At 64.0% G+C, this 13,722-nt stretch overlaps 3 protein-coding genes across 4 annotated transcripts; 1 reads left to right on the top strand and 2 right to left on the bottom strand.

The window, feature by feature from the left end:
- Positions 1–52: 52 nt before the first annotated feature.
- On the bottom strand, positions 53–4,418 carry CHLRE_02g109900v5 (uncharacterized protein). Its single transcript, XM_043059863.1, has 7 exons — positions 4,166–4,418; positions 3,656–3,928; positions 3,311–3,346; positions 1,687–3,156; positions 1,362–1,445; positions 1,180–1,230; positions 53–857 (listed from the first exon to the last, which is right to left on the bottom strand). The coding sequence occupies exons 1-7, from the start codon at positions 4,271–4,273 to the stop codon at positions 573–575; spliced, it is 2,307 nt and encodes a 768-aa protein (XP_042927497.1). The 5' UTR covers positions 4,274–4,418; the 3' UTR covers positions 53–572.
- A 100-nt stretch (positions 4,419–4,518) lies between these two features.
- On the top strand, positions 4,519–5,367 carry CHLRE_02g109950v5 (uncharacterized protein). Its single transcript, XM_001699891.2, has one exon. The coding sequence runs from the start codon at positions 4,620–4,622 to the stop codon at positions 4,944–4,946; it is 327 nt and encodes a 108-aa protein (XP_001699943.1). The 5' UTR covers positions 4,519–4,619; the 3' UTR covers positions 4,947–5,367.
- Positions 5,368–6,976: 1,609 nt separating this feature from the next.
- On the bottom strand, positions 6,977–13,498 carry CHLRE_02g110000v5 (uncharacterized protein). Of its 2 annotated transcripts, none has more exons than XM_043059865.1 (11): positions 13,253–13,498; positions 12,542–12,714; positions 12,208–12,358; positions 11,874–11,977; positions 11,440–11,537; positions 11,004–11,167; positions 10,711–10,908; positions 10,477–10,587; positions 9,998–10,309; positions 8,974–9,853; positions 6,977–8,827 (listed from the first exon to the last, which is right to left on the bottom strand). In XM_043059865.1, exons 1-11 carry the CDS (start codon positions 13,392–13,394, stop codon positions 7,942–7,944), a joined length of 3,219 nt encoding a protein of 1,072 aa, XP_042927499.1. In that variant the 5' UTR covers positions 13,395–13,498; the 3' UTR covers positions 6,977–7,941. The 2 variants fall into 2 exon arrangements, with proteins under 2 accessions (XP_042927499.1, XP_042927498.1); XM_043059864.1 differs by having other exon boundaries at positions 8,968–9,853.
- Positions 13,499–13,722: the final 224 nt, after the last annotated feature.

The following is a 13,722-nucleotide window of genomic DNA, read 5'->3' on the forward strand; positions in this document are numbered from 1 at the left end:
ACCACGCCGCTCAGACATGCGAAATGCGTGGTGCTTTCGTGTGGGGCGGTCGGCAGACCTCTGGCCTGTCGTGCATTCTTTTGCAGGGGTGCCACCACCCCAAGACCTAAACATAGTGCCTGGACTTGCGGCGATGAAGCTGTATAGTAGAGGCAGCATTCGATGGCCCCTGCGTGCGCGTTGCATGCCCGGATTGTCCTCCCTTGCATCATAATAACGTCGTGCTGCGCCCCACAAGAACCCTCGAGTGCCAGGGCCAGACGTGCGACGACCCCAGAGCGTCAGACCATTCCCTCCCCACCACACACACACAATAGCTAGACACCCCAACAAAAGGATTATCACACCGTCCGCATACCACCAGAGCATCGCGCAGGCGTCCTGTCGTTTCCAAAAGGCGCAAGCCTTCCTCAGCACGCATGAGACAGGCGTACACGTAACAAATGCAATAAGCAAGGCACACGCCATGCACCTGCTTGCAAACAAACAACAACTGTCACCTCACCTCCCAACAACGGACAGCGATGCAGCGCATCCCCCCGAACGTCACCCCACGCACGCACGCGCGCGCGTTACCGGTACGGCAACCCACCATCCATGCCGCCCCCGCCCCCGCCGCCTCCACCCATGCTGCTGCCGCCGCCTCCACCTCCGCCTCCTGAACCCTCGAGCGAGATTCGCGCCATGGCGATGCCCACTAGCCGCTGCACCGTAGCGTGCACGTCGCCGCCGCACTGCCCCAGCACACTGGCGGCGATGTGCGCGGCCGCGGCCTCCTCCAGCGGCTGGGCGCGGTGGTGCTGCAGCGACACGTTGAGCAGCCCCATGTCGGCCTGGATGCCCTTGGCCTGACAGGCCTGGGGGCAGGGGCGCGGTAGGACAGGCGCAATGGCGGCAAGAGGACGTGGGAGGACGTAAGCGCGTGTAGGAGTAGGTAGCGCGGCCTGGTGGCCAGCTGGTAGCCAGGCCCCCCCCCGTGTCACTGCTTTCTCATGGTGCAAACACCCCCCCAAACATACATACACACACGCACACACATACACGCAGGTCGTGGGGTTTGGGAGCAGCGGGGGGCGCTAGGCACTAGGCCGCAGGGGGCTTGCGACCCCATAACAGCATGGGTTGCTGGTGCATTCATGTCACTGCATGCTTTAAACCATGAACACGACTCTCACTTACATCCAACAGCATTTGCTTCATGTTGATGTTGCGTTGCTGGATGATGTCCACCTGTAGTGCGGGACGTTGTGGCATGAGGGTGAGTCCAACTTACAGGACCGTCATCATCATGAACGCACCGCGCGTAACAGCTTGCCCGCATGTGCGTCAGAGAACGTAGGCGCACTCCCGGCGGCGCGTACCTCTGTGAGGATGCTCTCGAGGTGCGTGTTCAAGGCGGCGTTGTCCCGCTGCAGCCGCTGCACCTCCGTCTGCAGCTTGTGGAGCTGTGCATGTGAGGGAGGGAGGGAAGGAGCATAAGCAGGCGCACAAGCAGGCGCGTCAGCACACGCATGCCCACCAAAACATCAATGCACCTCCGGCGTGTATGTAGCATTTCGTCGGCCGTCCCTGTCCGGGCACGTCTGGGTACGTCTGTACACGTCTGCGCACGTCCGGGCCCCGTACTTATTCGCGGCTGCCAACACACATGGCCGGCATGGATAAGGCATGTGCCCGCAACCTCACCAGCTTTACGTCGTGCTGGTTGGACGCCGACATGGGCAGTGGTCCGCGTGGCCCCGGGGGCGCCAGGCCGCCCCCAGGCCCGCCCCCGCCGCCCTTCATCCCCGACAGCGACCGCAGCAGCTGCGCCGCACTGGCCATGTTGCCGCCCTCCTCCGCCCCCAGACCCATGCCCAGGCGGCCCGACAGCGGTGGCGGCAGCCCGCCGCCGCCGCCGCCAAGCCCGCCCATGACCATGCCCATCCCGCCTCCCATGCCGCCTGCCAACGCCGCGGCGCTGCCGGGACCCAACCCGGCCGCCAGCAGTGCTAGGTTGCCGCTGCCGCCGCCGTCACGCAGGCCCGCCCCGACGCCAGGCAGCTGCCGCCCGGCTCCCAGCTTGGCATCCAGAAGCAGTTCCTCATCAGGCAGCGCCGACGGCGGCATGGACCGCCGGTCGGTGGTGCTCGGCAGCAGGTCTGCGTCTATGCCCCCCGCCACCGCGTCGTCGTTGAGCGGCATCCGCTCCTCTGCCTCCAGCTCATCAAAGTCTCGCAACGGCCCTCGCCTGCTCGGCCCGGCCAGACCCGCGGCATCCGCCCCGCCCTCCTCGTCTGCGGTCAGGCCCCGCTGCTGCCCCGCCGGCGTGAGCGCGTCCAGCTCGCCTGGCGAGCCCTGGTCTGCGCCCCCACCAACCGCGCGGCGGCTTGGCCCTCCATCGTTGCCCTCTGCTGACACCCCGGCCCCAAGCGCCCCGTCGCCGGCACCGGCCTTGCGGCCGTCTGGGAGCCGCTCCAGCTTCACGTGCTCGCCGCCCTCCAGCCCGCCACCGCCCAGGCCCTCCTCATCCAGGTCTCGCCCGTCCAGCGCCGCTGCCGCCTTGGCCAGGTCAAGGAGGCTCTGCGACATGGTGCGCGGCGGCCCGCCGTCCTCCGCCACCAGCCCCTCCGCCTTGAGCAACGCCGCGGCGTGCGGACCCAAGTGCGAGGGGACGTGGGCGTGGGCGTGAGCGTGGCCATGACCCGCCGCGTGAAGCTTAGCACGCTTAGGGCTGCGCGGCGACGGCCCCGCTTCGTCCTCGTCCCGCAGCGCCGACACCACCGCACCGCCGTAGCGGCCGGAGCCCGGGTTACCGGTGCGCACCAACCCGCCGCCGGCGGCGCGCGAAGGGCCGGCTGTACCGGCGCCGCCTCCCGGCGGAGCACCGAGGCGCGAGGGTGGCAGCGGTATGGCGCCCCCCGGGCCGCTGCTGGCCGCCAGGCGATGCAGTGAGTCCTGCCGCCCCAGCCGCCCCCGCCCCGGCAGGCCCTCGCCGGCGAGACCCTCCAGCCCGCCCGCCACGGCCGCCGCGCCCGCCGCGCCGCTGGCCTGCCTGCTGACCTGGTTGGCGGAGCGCAGCATGCCCGCCAGGTCTGCCTCCGCGCCTGACAGGATGCGCTCGAGCGTAAAGGTCCGGCGCATCGCCTGGACGTCCGGCGGCGCCACGTCAATGGCCTGTGCGGAGGTGAGGTTAGGACAGGGCGTGTTGCAGCATCTTGGGCGCGTGCGCGGTGAGTGCGCCCCCGCAGCCCGTGGGAGCTGTTTGGTCCAAGGGGCCCATGGTGGGCGCCACTGGCGGGCGACACGCCGCTATGCACCAGCCACTCACCTGCATGTCGCTGGCAAGACCCTCGATGAACTTGGACTGCAAATGCACAGACAGCGAAGACAGGCAAGAAAGCATCCCGTGACTTGTAATCTCAGCTCGTGGTAAAAGCCGTCAGCCTCTCGATGTGCTGCTGCATTAAGGAGCCAATTTCCATACTGGCCAATACCTATTGCCTGGAGCAACTACGGTACCGGATTCCCTCTTGCATCACGCCAGGCATGGAGCTCTCCGGCCGGCCGACCGCCTCCCCGCGCGGCACGCGCTAACCCTCCCGCACCCGTCTGCCTCTGTTTCCCCTTCTCACCCCTCCCCCTCCCCCTCCCCAACCTCTGGCCTAGTTCGCACCTCCTCCGGGATCTGGTTGTGCCACTCCGACATGAGGTCCGACAGCTCCCGCCCCCCGGACAGGGTGTCGCGCAGGATGTGCTCCATCGTGTTTGACCGCATCATGTTCAGGGCGCCGTCAACGTCGCCGCTCGGCCCCGCAGCCAGGCCCTGAAGCAGCAGCTGCTCCAGTGTGCTGTTGCGGAGGCTGGCGCCCATGCCCGAGCGGAACCGTGCTGCAGGCGGCTCCGCCGGTGCTGCAGCTGCGGGTGGGGGCACCTCCTGCGCCTTGCGCTGCAGTGGCAGGGGCAGGGCAGAGGAAGGAAGCGGCTGGGGTCAGTGGCTGTGCGTTGGGCAGTTGGGGAAAATGGGCTAGGGCGCAGTACCCAGATACCTGCAGACCCAGCGCACGCTCGCGTAACAGCAACTCAAATTGGAAGTACTTTTGGCCGCAGCGCAAGGACAAGCGACCGCAGCGGTTGCAAATCGAGACCCGCGACTCTGAGCGACTTCCATCACGCGGGGGCTCACCTTCTGTGACATGATGGCTGCGTACACTTGGTCCAAAGTGGGGGCGCCGCTAGGCCCGCCCGCAGCGGGACCGCCATCGCGTCCGTCTTCAGACCGGTCGTCATCCATACTGTCGCTGACACAGGACTCGAGTTAAATCCAGGATATCTAAACGAAATAGATTAACCAGTGTCCGCGCAAAACGGGGCGAGTCGTTTCTGCCCCGGCCCTTCCTGCCCAAGCGCGTGAAATGCACACAAAATGGCTACTTGATTCGTTGCAGTCGCTGTGTGCCGGTGAGTGTTGAACCAGGCGCTGGGTTTGGACTGTTGACCCGGCTGCATGAAGTCCCATCTTGAGCACTGGGTTGTGTCCTCACCACCCAAACAGAGAAGGAGGACTATATCCGCCATTAACTTAGACATCTCTTTGCACATTGTGCTAAGCATCCATAGGTCTCCACCACCCTACAAAGATGTCCACTCTCTCTGCACGCGCTCCTTTCTCCTGCCCTTCGGTGTCCCGTCGCTCGGGCAAGGTGTCGACGCGCTTTAGCCGCTCTACTCGCGCCGTGGTTGTCCGCGCTGCGGTGGTGCCTGCCCCGAAGGGCATTTCCATGCCTCCCAAGCAGCCGGATGTGCCGCCCCCGAAGAATGGCTTTGTGGACTATGCCGAGCGGATGAACAGCCGTGCGGCCATGATCGGCTTCTTCGCGCTGCTTGCTGTGGAGGGCATCTTCGGGAAAGGCCTGCTGGAGCTTGTGGGCATCACCACCGGCAACGGTCTGGGCTTTGAGCTCTAAATATCATCTCCGTTTGGTGGTGTGTGTGTTCGTGCGTGCTGACGACCTGAGTGGCGTGTGGTGGTTGGTGAATGAATCGTGTGGCTGATGGTGCGTGTGGCGAGGGGTGTGTGAGGCGCGTGAGGGCTGCCCTAGCGGCGCCAGCGAAATTTTGGGGGGTCTACTCCAGATAGCTACAGACAATCGCCCAGTTTTCGTTTCAAGGGTGAGTTTTAGCAAGGGTGAGAAAGGCTGAGGTAGGGGAAACGTACTGACATACTCTGCGTGTGTAGGCGTGCCTACGGGGCACCGCTCGGGAGGGCACCAGTAGCACAAGACGGAATGTATCGCAGGTTAAACGATGTCTGATTCATGTATGTTGACACACGCTGTCAAAGATGGCCTGCGCATAAGCGAGCCCGGTATGTAACATAAAAGCGATGTGGAGTGAAATGTCCGCGCGGGGTCGTCACAGGCCAGGTTGGGAACGGAAACTCTCTTCAAGCACTCCAGTGGGTGGGGTGTTGTAAGGCCCTGCAGGGGTAGGTAGGGTCTTGCTGCAACTGTCCCACTAGCCCGCCAGCAAAACTGGGTGCGTGTTGGGCTCCAACAGTCCGCAGTCAGGGATGCGTGACGGCATGCACCTATCCTCACCATCAGCAACGCTTCCTCACCTCCGGTTGTGTTGTTGGCGTGTTGCACCGCATTCGGCCTGCCCGCCACAATTGTCGTACACATTCGGGCCCCTCTTCTGCTTTGCTTCGCCTTGTTCTTGCCCCTGTTTGTCACACTGTCGCCCGGCCATTGTTTTGCTGCACGCCGTTGCATTACGCTAGTGCTCGTCTACACAGCTCATCCGTGGACGCCGGTCGACTGCCTGCAGGTGCGCATCGGCTATGCTATCCGCGCGGTGTGGCGTCGCATTGAGTCTGTGTGGTGCTATCGCCTTGGCCGGGCGCCCGGAGCGTGAGGAATGCGCGTCAGCAAAACATCGACACAACCTGCCAGCTACCGTCGGTACAGTAACAGCGCGCGAACAACGCACCAATGCCTTGTCCCTTCTTGCTACGCATTTATGTGGGCACGGGTGGGAGCCACACACATCGGGACTACGCTTTCCTGCCCACGCGGGTACCACTCTGGTCTTTTGCTGTGTCCAAACTTTGACAGCCTGGTAGACCCAACAGGTATCATCTGACCAGGCCGCCAGCATACCTACGGCTTCGTCTCGTTGTGTAGTATACGGCTACTATGGTTTGGAGCTACGAGGAGGCGACCTGAAAGGCCGTACGGCTGCAGCCGTGCATGGGGTGTGCAATGGGACACGCAAATATTTTCGTCGTGAAAACTAAAAGCGTGATAGCGTGACGGATAGCGTACGCACAGTGTATGCAGGATACGCAATCGCCACTGTAAAAAGAGTAGGCATCAAAAAGTTATGTGCACAATTGTCCGGGGGGGTGCGTGCTCCAAGCCAAACCCGCACGCTCGGAGGGCTCTGGGAGTCGCCCGAGGCAAATCCTACCGCAGTATTTAGACGCCGCCTTTTTGTAGGTAGATAACTTACATCATTAGTGGACATTAGCGCTCGGCAGAGGACAAAACATGTTGGTCAGGGCTCAAGTCGCGAAATTGACCAGAGCCCATATCTCGCATAGGCGGTATTTTGGGCCTGTATCTAGTGCCGTCTACTAAGGTTCACCTATATATGTCATCCGGACAGCGTAAGGCGAATTCCAGTAAGTCCTGGCGAGCGCGACATTTACCATTTCGACTTCGGCTCCCGCTCGAATTTATGCCCGGAAATCATTCAGGGACCTTATTATATGTCACATGATAACATTTCGGCAGTCTAGGGCATTGGACACACGCCGTCCCTAGGGACTTGCCGGAGTGGTACCCGCGTGTTCCTGCCCCTTGCCATGTTCCATCACGGGCATGCAATGCAGACAAGGCAGCTGAACAACTTCAGCCACAGACAAACACAAGGCTGTGGCTGGCCCCTGGGACTGGGAGGATGGAGCCTACACCGAACGGCGTATTCTGTCCTCGTCAGTGTAAGTTTACAACACAAGCTCCCCGCCTGGCCAACAGGTCCAGACCAGGATCGGCATTCCAGCAATGACCAGACACAGATGCGCATGGTTCCTAGGCCGGCCAGACCAGCACAAGCACCACCACCGCGCCCCCAAGACACACTTCACCTCATTAGCATCACCTACGGGACTTCACCAACCTGCCTTAACACAGTCCCACGGCACACTCATTAGCATCACCGTGTAGCTGCAACGCGACAGCGAGGGGAAGTGACAGCCTCCCCACTGCCTCCTTATGTGCACGCACGTTACACGCTCATCTAAACTGTAAAACTGGTCACAGTCGGAGACCACCGACAAGATCATCAACAGGCTCACACATGCGGCCACTGTTTTCTAGTCGCAAGCTCATGGCCGTGCAGCTCGCACCCCTTCAACACGCTTCAACTCATACGCGCCAACCTGCCTGAACCATGTCCCATCACACACTCATACGCGCAACCGGACACACCTTGCTCTGCTGGCATGCACGTGAGTCACTCCCCGGGCCAGGGCACTCGACTGTTTCCTTGCTTGCAGACATCACACTACTGCAGTTGAAGGAGCCCTGACACGATGATAAAAGCGCGAGCGTTGGCTTCACCGAGCCGAAAGGTTCATGCCGTCACGCAAGCCGCTGCATGATACTCATCTGCATTTACACGCAAAGTCTTTCCACTCCATGCACATGCCGGCCAGCCAGCCAGCAACTTGTCGGTACAGTAACTCCGGCGTTCGACCAGCCATGCACTTCTGCTCTGCCACTGCAAACTGTTTGCCGTCTGCTTGAGGGTATGGGCATCAGCTGCACCCTACGGGACCTCGCCAACCTGCCTTGAACCCTGTCCCATCACACATCCATGCACATGCCGACATGCCGCCTGCCTACCACGCTCTACACCGGGGTCCTTGTTCGGCGCGCCCTGTACCCCGTAGCAAACTTAAGTACTGTAGAACAGGCGCTGACGGCGTATGATCTCCTTGCGACAGAAGGGGCAGCGCGTCAGGCGGCGGCTGCAGCGGCGGCACACATTTGCGTGGCCGCAGGGCACGAGCGCAACCTGAATTGGCTTTTCCATGCAGATGGCGCACGTGGCCGCGCTGATGCCGGGGCCTCCCCCGCCACCTACCACCGCGCCCCCGCCCGCCGCCTCACACGCAACGCTGTCACCACCAGCCCCGATGCCGCTCCCACCCGTGCCTGACGGCGCGCGGCCGTGCACTGCGAGGTCCGACCCCAAGTCCGACCCGTAGCCGTCCGCACCGTAAGGAATGGACCCCGAGCCGCATCCAGCTGAGGGCCCCGAGGCGACCGACAGTGCTGCCTCGGAGGCCGCATCCGTTGCGTTCCGGTGCTGCAACCCAAGCAGGTGCGCCTGATGCTGCTGTTGCTGCTGTTGCTGCTGCTGAGCAAAGTGGTGCGGCCCTGCTGTGCCGGCGCCGCTGATGCCGTCGCCGGGGCCGCGGCCACTCCCGGTCTGTGCGGCAGGCTTGGGTCGGCGCGGCGTAAGCACTTGGCCGCCGCCGCTGCCGTGGTGCACCCGCTGCCCGCTGGCTCCCAACGGGCCGCTGCCGTGTGCCTGAAGCGCGGCATGCGATGACGAGGGCGGCCATTCCCGCGAGCCACGACTCGGTGTGTAGCCTGTCGGCAAAGCTTGGTCGTGATCCGAGGGGAGCGCAAAAGCAGAGACGAGCCCGTGCGGCCCCGCCCCACCGGCTGCAAGCATGCCGTCGCGGTCTGCAGCCGTCGCTGCCCCAGGCGGCAGGTACAGCTGTGTAGGCGAGTGCCGGCTGACAGTTTCCGGCAACCCCTCGTAATGGTCCGACCTGCGCGCAACGCAATGACGAGCAATGCTTCAGCAGGCGTACAGGCACATAGAGCAAACTGTGCATGCTACACCCGCACACCCCCGCGACCGCCAGCCGCCCATGCCCCCCTAAACGGCAACGGCCGCGCCCACGCCCACCCGCACATCGGTAGGCTGGCCCCACTGGCCGCATCGCTCCACGCCGCCGCCAGCTCTGGATCCAGAACTTCTAGGTCCCGCAGCGCCGCCTCAATCGCATCGTCCCCGCCGCCGCCAGCGCCGACTGCTAGAAGCCGCAGCTCAAGCGGCGGCGGTTCGCGCTCCGCGTTAACCTGCTCGTCCAGCCAGCCCGTTTGCAACGAGAAGCGGTTGCCAACAGAGGCGGCGGCGGGTTGCAGTGCTTCGAGCCCCGGCGCGTGTGCTGGTGCGAGCGCTGGGGAGGTGGTGCGGGCACTGCCGCTGCCTGTGGCGCGTTGCGACGAGACATCGAGTGCAAGCGCTGGCGACAGCAGCGACGGCGCGCCAATAGAGCCGGTGCCGCCAGCACCGCTGGCGCCGGCGGGCGAGGTGCGGGTTGATGTAGGCATGCTTCCCGCATGACCGGTGAAGAGCCCTGCGCCCGAGGGAAGCGAGGAAAGCGCCGGCGGCAGCACGACAGGATAGGTGAATGCTGCAACGCTGCCAGGTGCGCCCGCGGTCAGCGTGGGGCCAATGGGCATCGGCGCCGCCTCCGCCGCCGCGGCCGCAAGCGCCAGGCTACCGCTTGCCACCCGCCCTAGCCCGCGCTCTCCGTGCAGCCCGCCGGCCTCCGACAGCATCACTCCTGAGCCCGTCCGCGGCATGGTGGCCGCAACCGCGTATTCGGGCGTCGGTGCCGCTGCGGCGGCACGAAATGGCGAGGCTGGCGGCGGCGGCCCGGCGCCGCTGACGCCGTGATTGCTTCGCCGCGCGGGCGACAACGCTGCTGCTGCTGCTGCTGCTGCCCTCGCCGCCACCTCTGGCAAACTCCTGGCCTGAGCCTCCGCCACCAGGGCAGCGTCCTCGGCTGTTCGTGAGGCAACGGATGTTTGGGATGGAACGGGGCGGTGGCGAGTCAAAGGAGGCGAGCGGTAAGCATGACGTCAACTCATCATCACCACATCCCCAGCCAAGCCGCAGCCCCTCGGACCACAACACCTGCACAGCGCACCTTCTGGCTGCTCCGAGATGGGCTCCGGTGGCCGCAGCGGCGGCGCCGCCGCATGCGGTGGCGTCAGGTGCGCTGCAAGATCATCCATCTGAAACAAGAATGCCTCCCCATTGGACATGGAGGACGCAGCCGGCGATGCTGCAGTCATGCCGCCGCCCGTGCCTCGAGTGCCCGCCCCTCGCGGGTGTGGGTGGCGGTGTGGCCGCTGCGGATGGCCGCCATGCTGCGAGCCGCTGCCGTAGGCTTGCGACCGATGGCCATCGCTGCCGTAGGGCGCGCCGCCTCCGCCGCAGCTGTCGTCGTCGCAGAACCCTGAGGTCACGCCGTGAAAGCAAAGGCGGGTTTATCTTGCACAGAATCTGTAGGCGCCACACCCCGTCACCAGGCCTCAGAAGCCCAGACGCCCGAGCACGGCCCGAGCTCACGCACATACGAATGCGAGGATGTTGTCCCCCATAATGCAACCAGACGCCGCGCACCCGTGAGGTCCTGCTCGTCCGTGTCGTGGCTGCCGGCGCTGCCCTCATCGTCAAGCCCCGCCAGCAGCAGCGGCCTGGAGACGGCACTCGCGTCCGCAGCTGCGGAGCCACCTGTTGCAGCGGTTACATGCAACACAACTTGCATCAACAAAGCCGTTCAATCCATGCGAGGGCCAAAGGACAATAGCAGGTGCCCGCTCTATCCGCCTGCTGTCCGTCCTTGTCCCAGCGCACCTGCATTTCGGCGGCCCGCCGCACCGCTGCCACCGCCGCCGCCGCCAGCATGAGCGCGGATGGTCTGGAATGTGTACTTCATCGCGATGGAGGAGAAGGAAATGAACATGACGCTCCCCGTCACGATCAGCAGCGTGCCCCACCACGGTAGCGTGCCGGTCTCCTCGCCGCCGCCCGCCCGCACGCTGCAGTCAGCGCCTGCATGGGGCCACATCCGGCCAACACACACACTTGGTACTGGGAGCACTGAAGGGAAACGCACGACTCCCACGTATTGAAGGATGCCAGCGCACCTGCGTATCCCTCGAAGCACTCGCACGCGCCAAGCGTACAGATGCCATTATTGGAGCAGAAGTTGAGGTCCTCGCAGTTGGTTTTGTCATGGATCTTATCGCCTAGGCACAGCCCACAGCACTCCAGCGGCGCCACCGGGATGTACTCGCCCCCAGAACTCATCCTGCGCACAGTGTTGTGGGCACGCACTCGATAGATGAGTAGCTAGCGACCAAAGGGCCAGGGAGTTGGTGGCCGATGGCATTCGCGGATGGACCCGACCATGTGAGACGGTTGGCAGCCCCGCACGCGGCACTGAGCCCAAACCAGGCCCAGGGCTCTAGAAATGGTTTTCACACATGCTGCAACGTCCGCACACTGACTGTTGGCAGGGACCTTGTCGCCGCACTGACGGCCGGCTATAATGCCTGACCCTGCCCCGCCGCGTGACCTCACCTCCACTGCGCAAAGCCCCACAGCAGGCGACTGGTGGTGAGACCGCCGCAGTCCTTCGTCTGGCTGATGGTGCAGTCACACCGCTTGAGCTGCCACACCTACAGTCACACACACCAGAGCAACAGCAGCAACGGCAAGGCATGGTTGGTGCGCGCTTGGGCACGCCAGTGGGGTTCATCAGGCCCACAGCGCCGCCCCAGCCCAGTCCCTTGAGCGAGCGGAACACCGCGCATACCGTGTCGCCCTGCCTTCGACCCGCTACACACCGTATACTTCCCATGCATTTGCAAATAACATGTCTGAGGCAGAGCGCACGGGGCTCTCTAGCCCAGCCCAGCCCAGCCCAGCCCAGCTCAGCCCAGCCCAGCCCAGCCCAGCCCAGCCCAGCCCAGCCCAGCCCAGCCCAGCCCAGCCCAAGCCCAGCCAGAGCGCACCTCGCCGCTGGACAGCAGCACTGCGGGCGTGCAGCACTCCACCTGCCCCACAGGGTAGTACTCGTCATAAGCGGCCGAGTTGACCCGCTCCGCCTGAGAGAAGCCTGCGTGGGGGTACGCAAGCAGGGGCACACGCCGTCGGCATAGCTCCGAATAAGAGTCGGCATGCAAGGTCGTTTCTTGCGTGCCCGTTGCCAACTTCCCGCAGTTTACCTGCACTCTTTGTGCGTGCGTTCCCCATGCACCCGTCCACGCAGCCAGTTTGCGCGCCGCCAGCCCATGCACCCAGCCCATGCGCCTTGCCGTGCCCCGGCCCTGCTGCCCTCAGCCCCACCTGTCACGAAGCTGCCTCCCGATTGCTCGCAGCTGAGCGCCCGGTACTGGCGGCCCGAGGAGGGGTGGCAGCCTATGGACACCACCGCCACTGGCCTGGCAGTGCCGTTGCCTAGACGGTGCATTTCCGAGGGCGGCCGGGGCAGCTCTCCCTGCGGCCGTACATGGACCAGCACCACCGCCGTCCGTCAGTAACGGGGGCGCAAGTACATTTTAACCCCAGGATGGAGGTGCAACAGTCGTCCCATCACAGAGTTTGCACTGTTCCCACGGCTCCTTGACGACCCACGCCCTGGCCCGCCAAGGCCGCAGCCCTGAGCGCCCACTCCACCCACCGGCAGGCACGGCCGGCAGCAGATGGCACGGCTGAGCGGGACCAGTCCTCCGCCCCCCATCCATGTCCCCTGGTACTCAAAGTTGGAAATGAACCAGCCCTCCCTCTCGCAGCCCAGGTCATGTGGGAAGCCAGCGGCCGGCTCGCACTCGCACAGGTCTATGCGGGCGTCCTCTGCGCGAAGGTTTAGGATGACAGTTGGAGGCCCTTGGAGGAGGTGGCAGGGCCGTAAAGTCGGCAACAAAGACCAAACACCAAATCACCGGCTGCACTGGATGAATGGTGCGAGTGTCAACACAGGTTGGCCTATTCTTCTCGGTGAGTGCAGGTAGTGATGCCCGGGGGTGCAGACCGTGGGTGCAGACTGTGCCATGGTGAACGTGGGCGGACCGCCCGGTGGGGTTGTGGAGGTTGACCTAAGCTGCACCGCTGGCACAGTTCTCGTCCGTCCGCCGCCATCCCAGGAATATGGACCAAACACCGAGCTGGTGTTGCTGTACCCCGACCGCGCCCTCTGCTGCTGGCCTAAAGCTCGCCGATGGCCGAGGGATTCCAAGTCACGGTCCCCGCCCATACATCCCTAGGCTCGCTCGAGTCACAAAACATGTTATCCTATACCTTTGCACAGCGAGGGCACAACTGTGCGGCTGCTGGCCTGCTTGGCGGGGCCAAGCTCTCAGTTCCCTCGCCAATAACCATAGCCTCGTCTTACCTGGTATATTAACAGGTTCATGGACGCGGCTTTGGCCTTTCGCGCCCTCCAAGAGCAGACTCCGTGCCGAGGCATCAGCGGTGAGGGTCGCCGCGACGGCCAGCCATACAAGCCAATAGCGGTTTACTCCTACTGGATACATCGTACTGGTCTTTGTTGCCAACCCAGCTGGCCCAAAGTGAGCGCAGCGCCAAACGCCTTCGCGCGAGCTATTAGCCCAGCCCGGGCCTCTTAGGCGACGCTGAGGTCATCGTGCGCATGCCTACCGTAGTATAATATGGTTCCTCAGCAATACATCGATTGAGACTGGCGCTCAGGCCAGACGGTTTGGCCATGTGCGTGGAACGACCCATGTGGGTAACCAGAGCCGCTTTTTCCTCCCCCTCCCTCCCTCCCTCCCTCCCTCCCTCCCTCCCTCCCTCCCTCCCTCCCTCCCTCCCTCCCTCCCTCCCTCCAGCCACCCCCGCCTG

This window comes from Chlamydomonas reinhardtii, chromosome 2, assembly GCF_000002595.2.
Source record: "Chlamydomonas reinhardtii strain CC-503 cw92 mt+ chromosome 2, whole genome shotgun sequence".
Taxonomy (NCBI): Eukaryota; Viridiplantae; Chlorophyta; class Chlorophyceae; order Chlamydomonadales; family Chlamydomonadaceae; genus Chlamydomonas; species Chlamydomonas reinhardtii.

What these genes read in the sequence shown, in the direction of transcription:
- CHLRE_02g109900v5 (XM_043059863.1), bottom strand. Translation starts at nt 4,273, where the DNA reads ATGGATGACGACCGGTCTGAAGACGGACGCGATGGCGGTCCCGCTGCG. An exon ending in TCGAGAGCATCCTCACAGAG is followed by an intron (nt 1,231 to 1,361) that starts GTACGCGCCGCC and finishes CCCGCACTACAG; the next exon opens with GTGGACATCATCCAGCAACG. An exon ending in TGAAGCAAATGCTGTTGGAT is followed by an intron (nt 858 to 1,179) that starts GTAAGTGAGAGT and finishes CCCTGCCCCCAG; the next exon opens with GCCTGTCAGGCCAAGGGCAT.
- CHLRE_02g109950v5 (XM_001699891.2), top strand. Translation starts at nt 4,620, where the DNA reads ATGTCCACTCTCTCTGCACGCGCTCCTTTCTCCTGCCCTTCGGTGTCC.
- CHLRE_02g110000v5 (XM_043059864.1), bottom strand. Translation starts at nt 13,394, where the DNA reads ATGTATCCAGTAGGAGTAAACCGCTATTGGCTTGTATGGCTGGCCGTC. An exon ending in GCTGCCGGCCGTGCCTGCCG is followed by an intron (nt 12,359 to 12,541) that starts GTGGGTGGAGTG and finishes GTACGGCCGCAG; the next exon opens with GGAGAGCTGCCCCGGCCGCC. An exon ending in GGGAGGCAGCTTCGTGACAG is followed by an intron (nt 11,978 to 12,207) that starts GTGGGGCTGAGG and finishes ACCCCCACGCAG; the next exon opens with GCTTCTCTCAGGCGGAGCGG.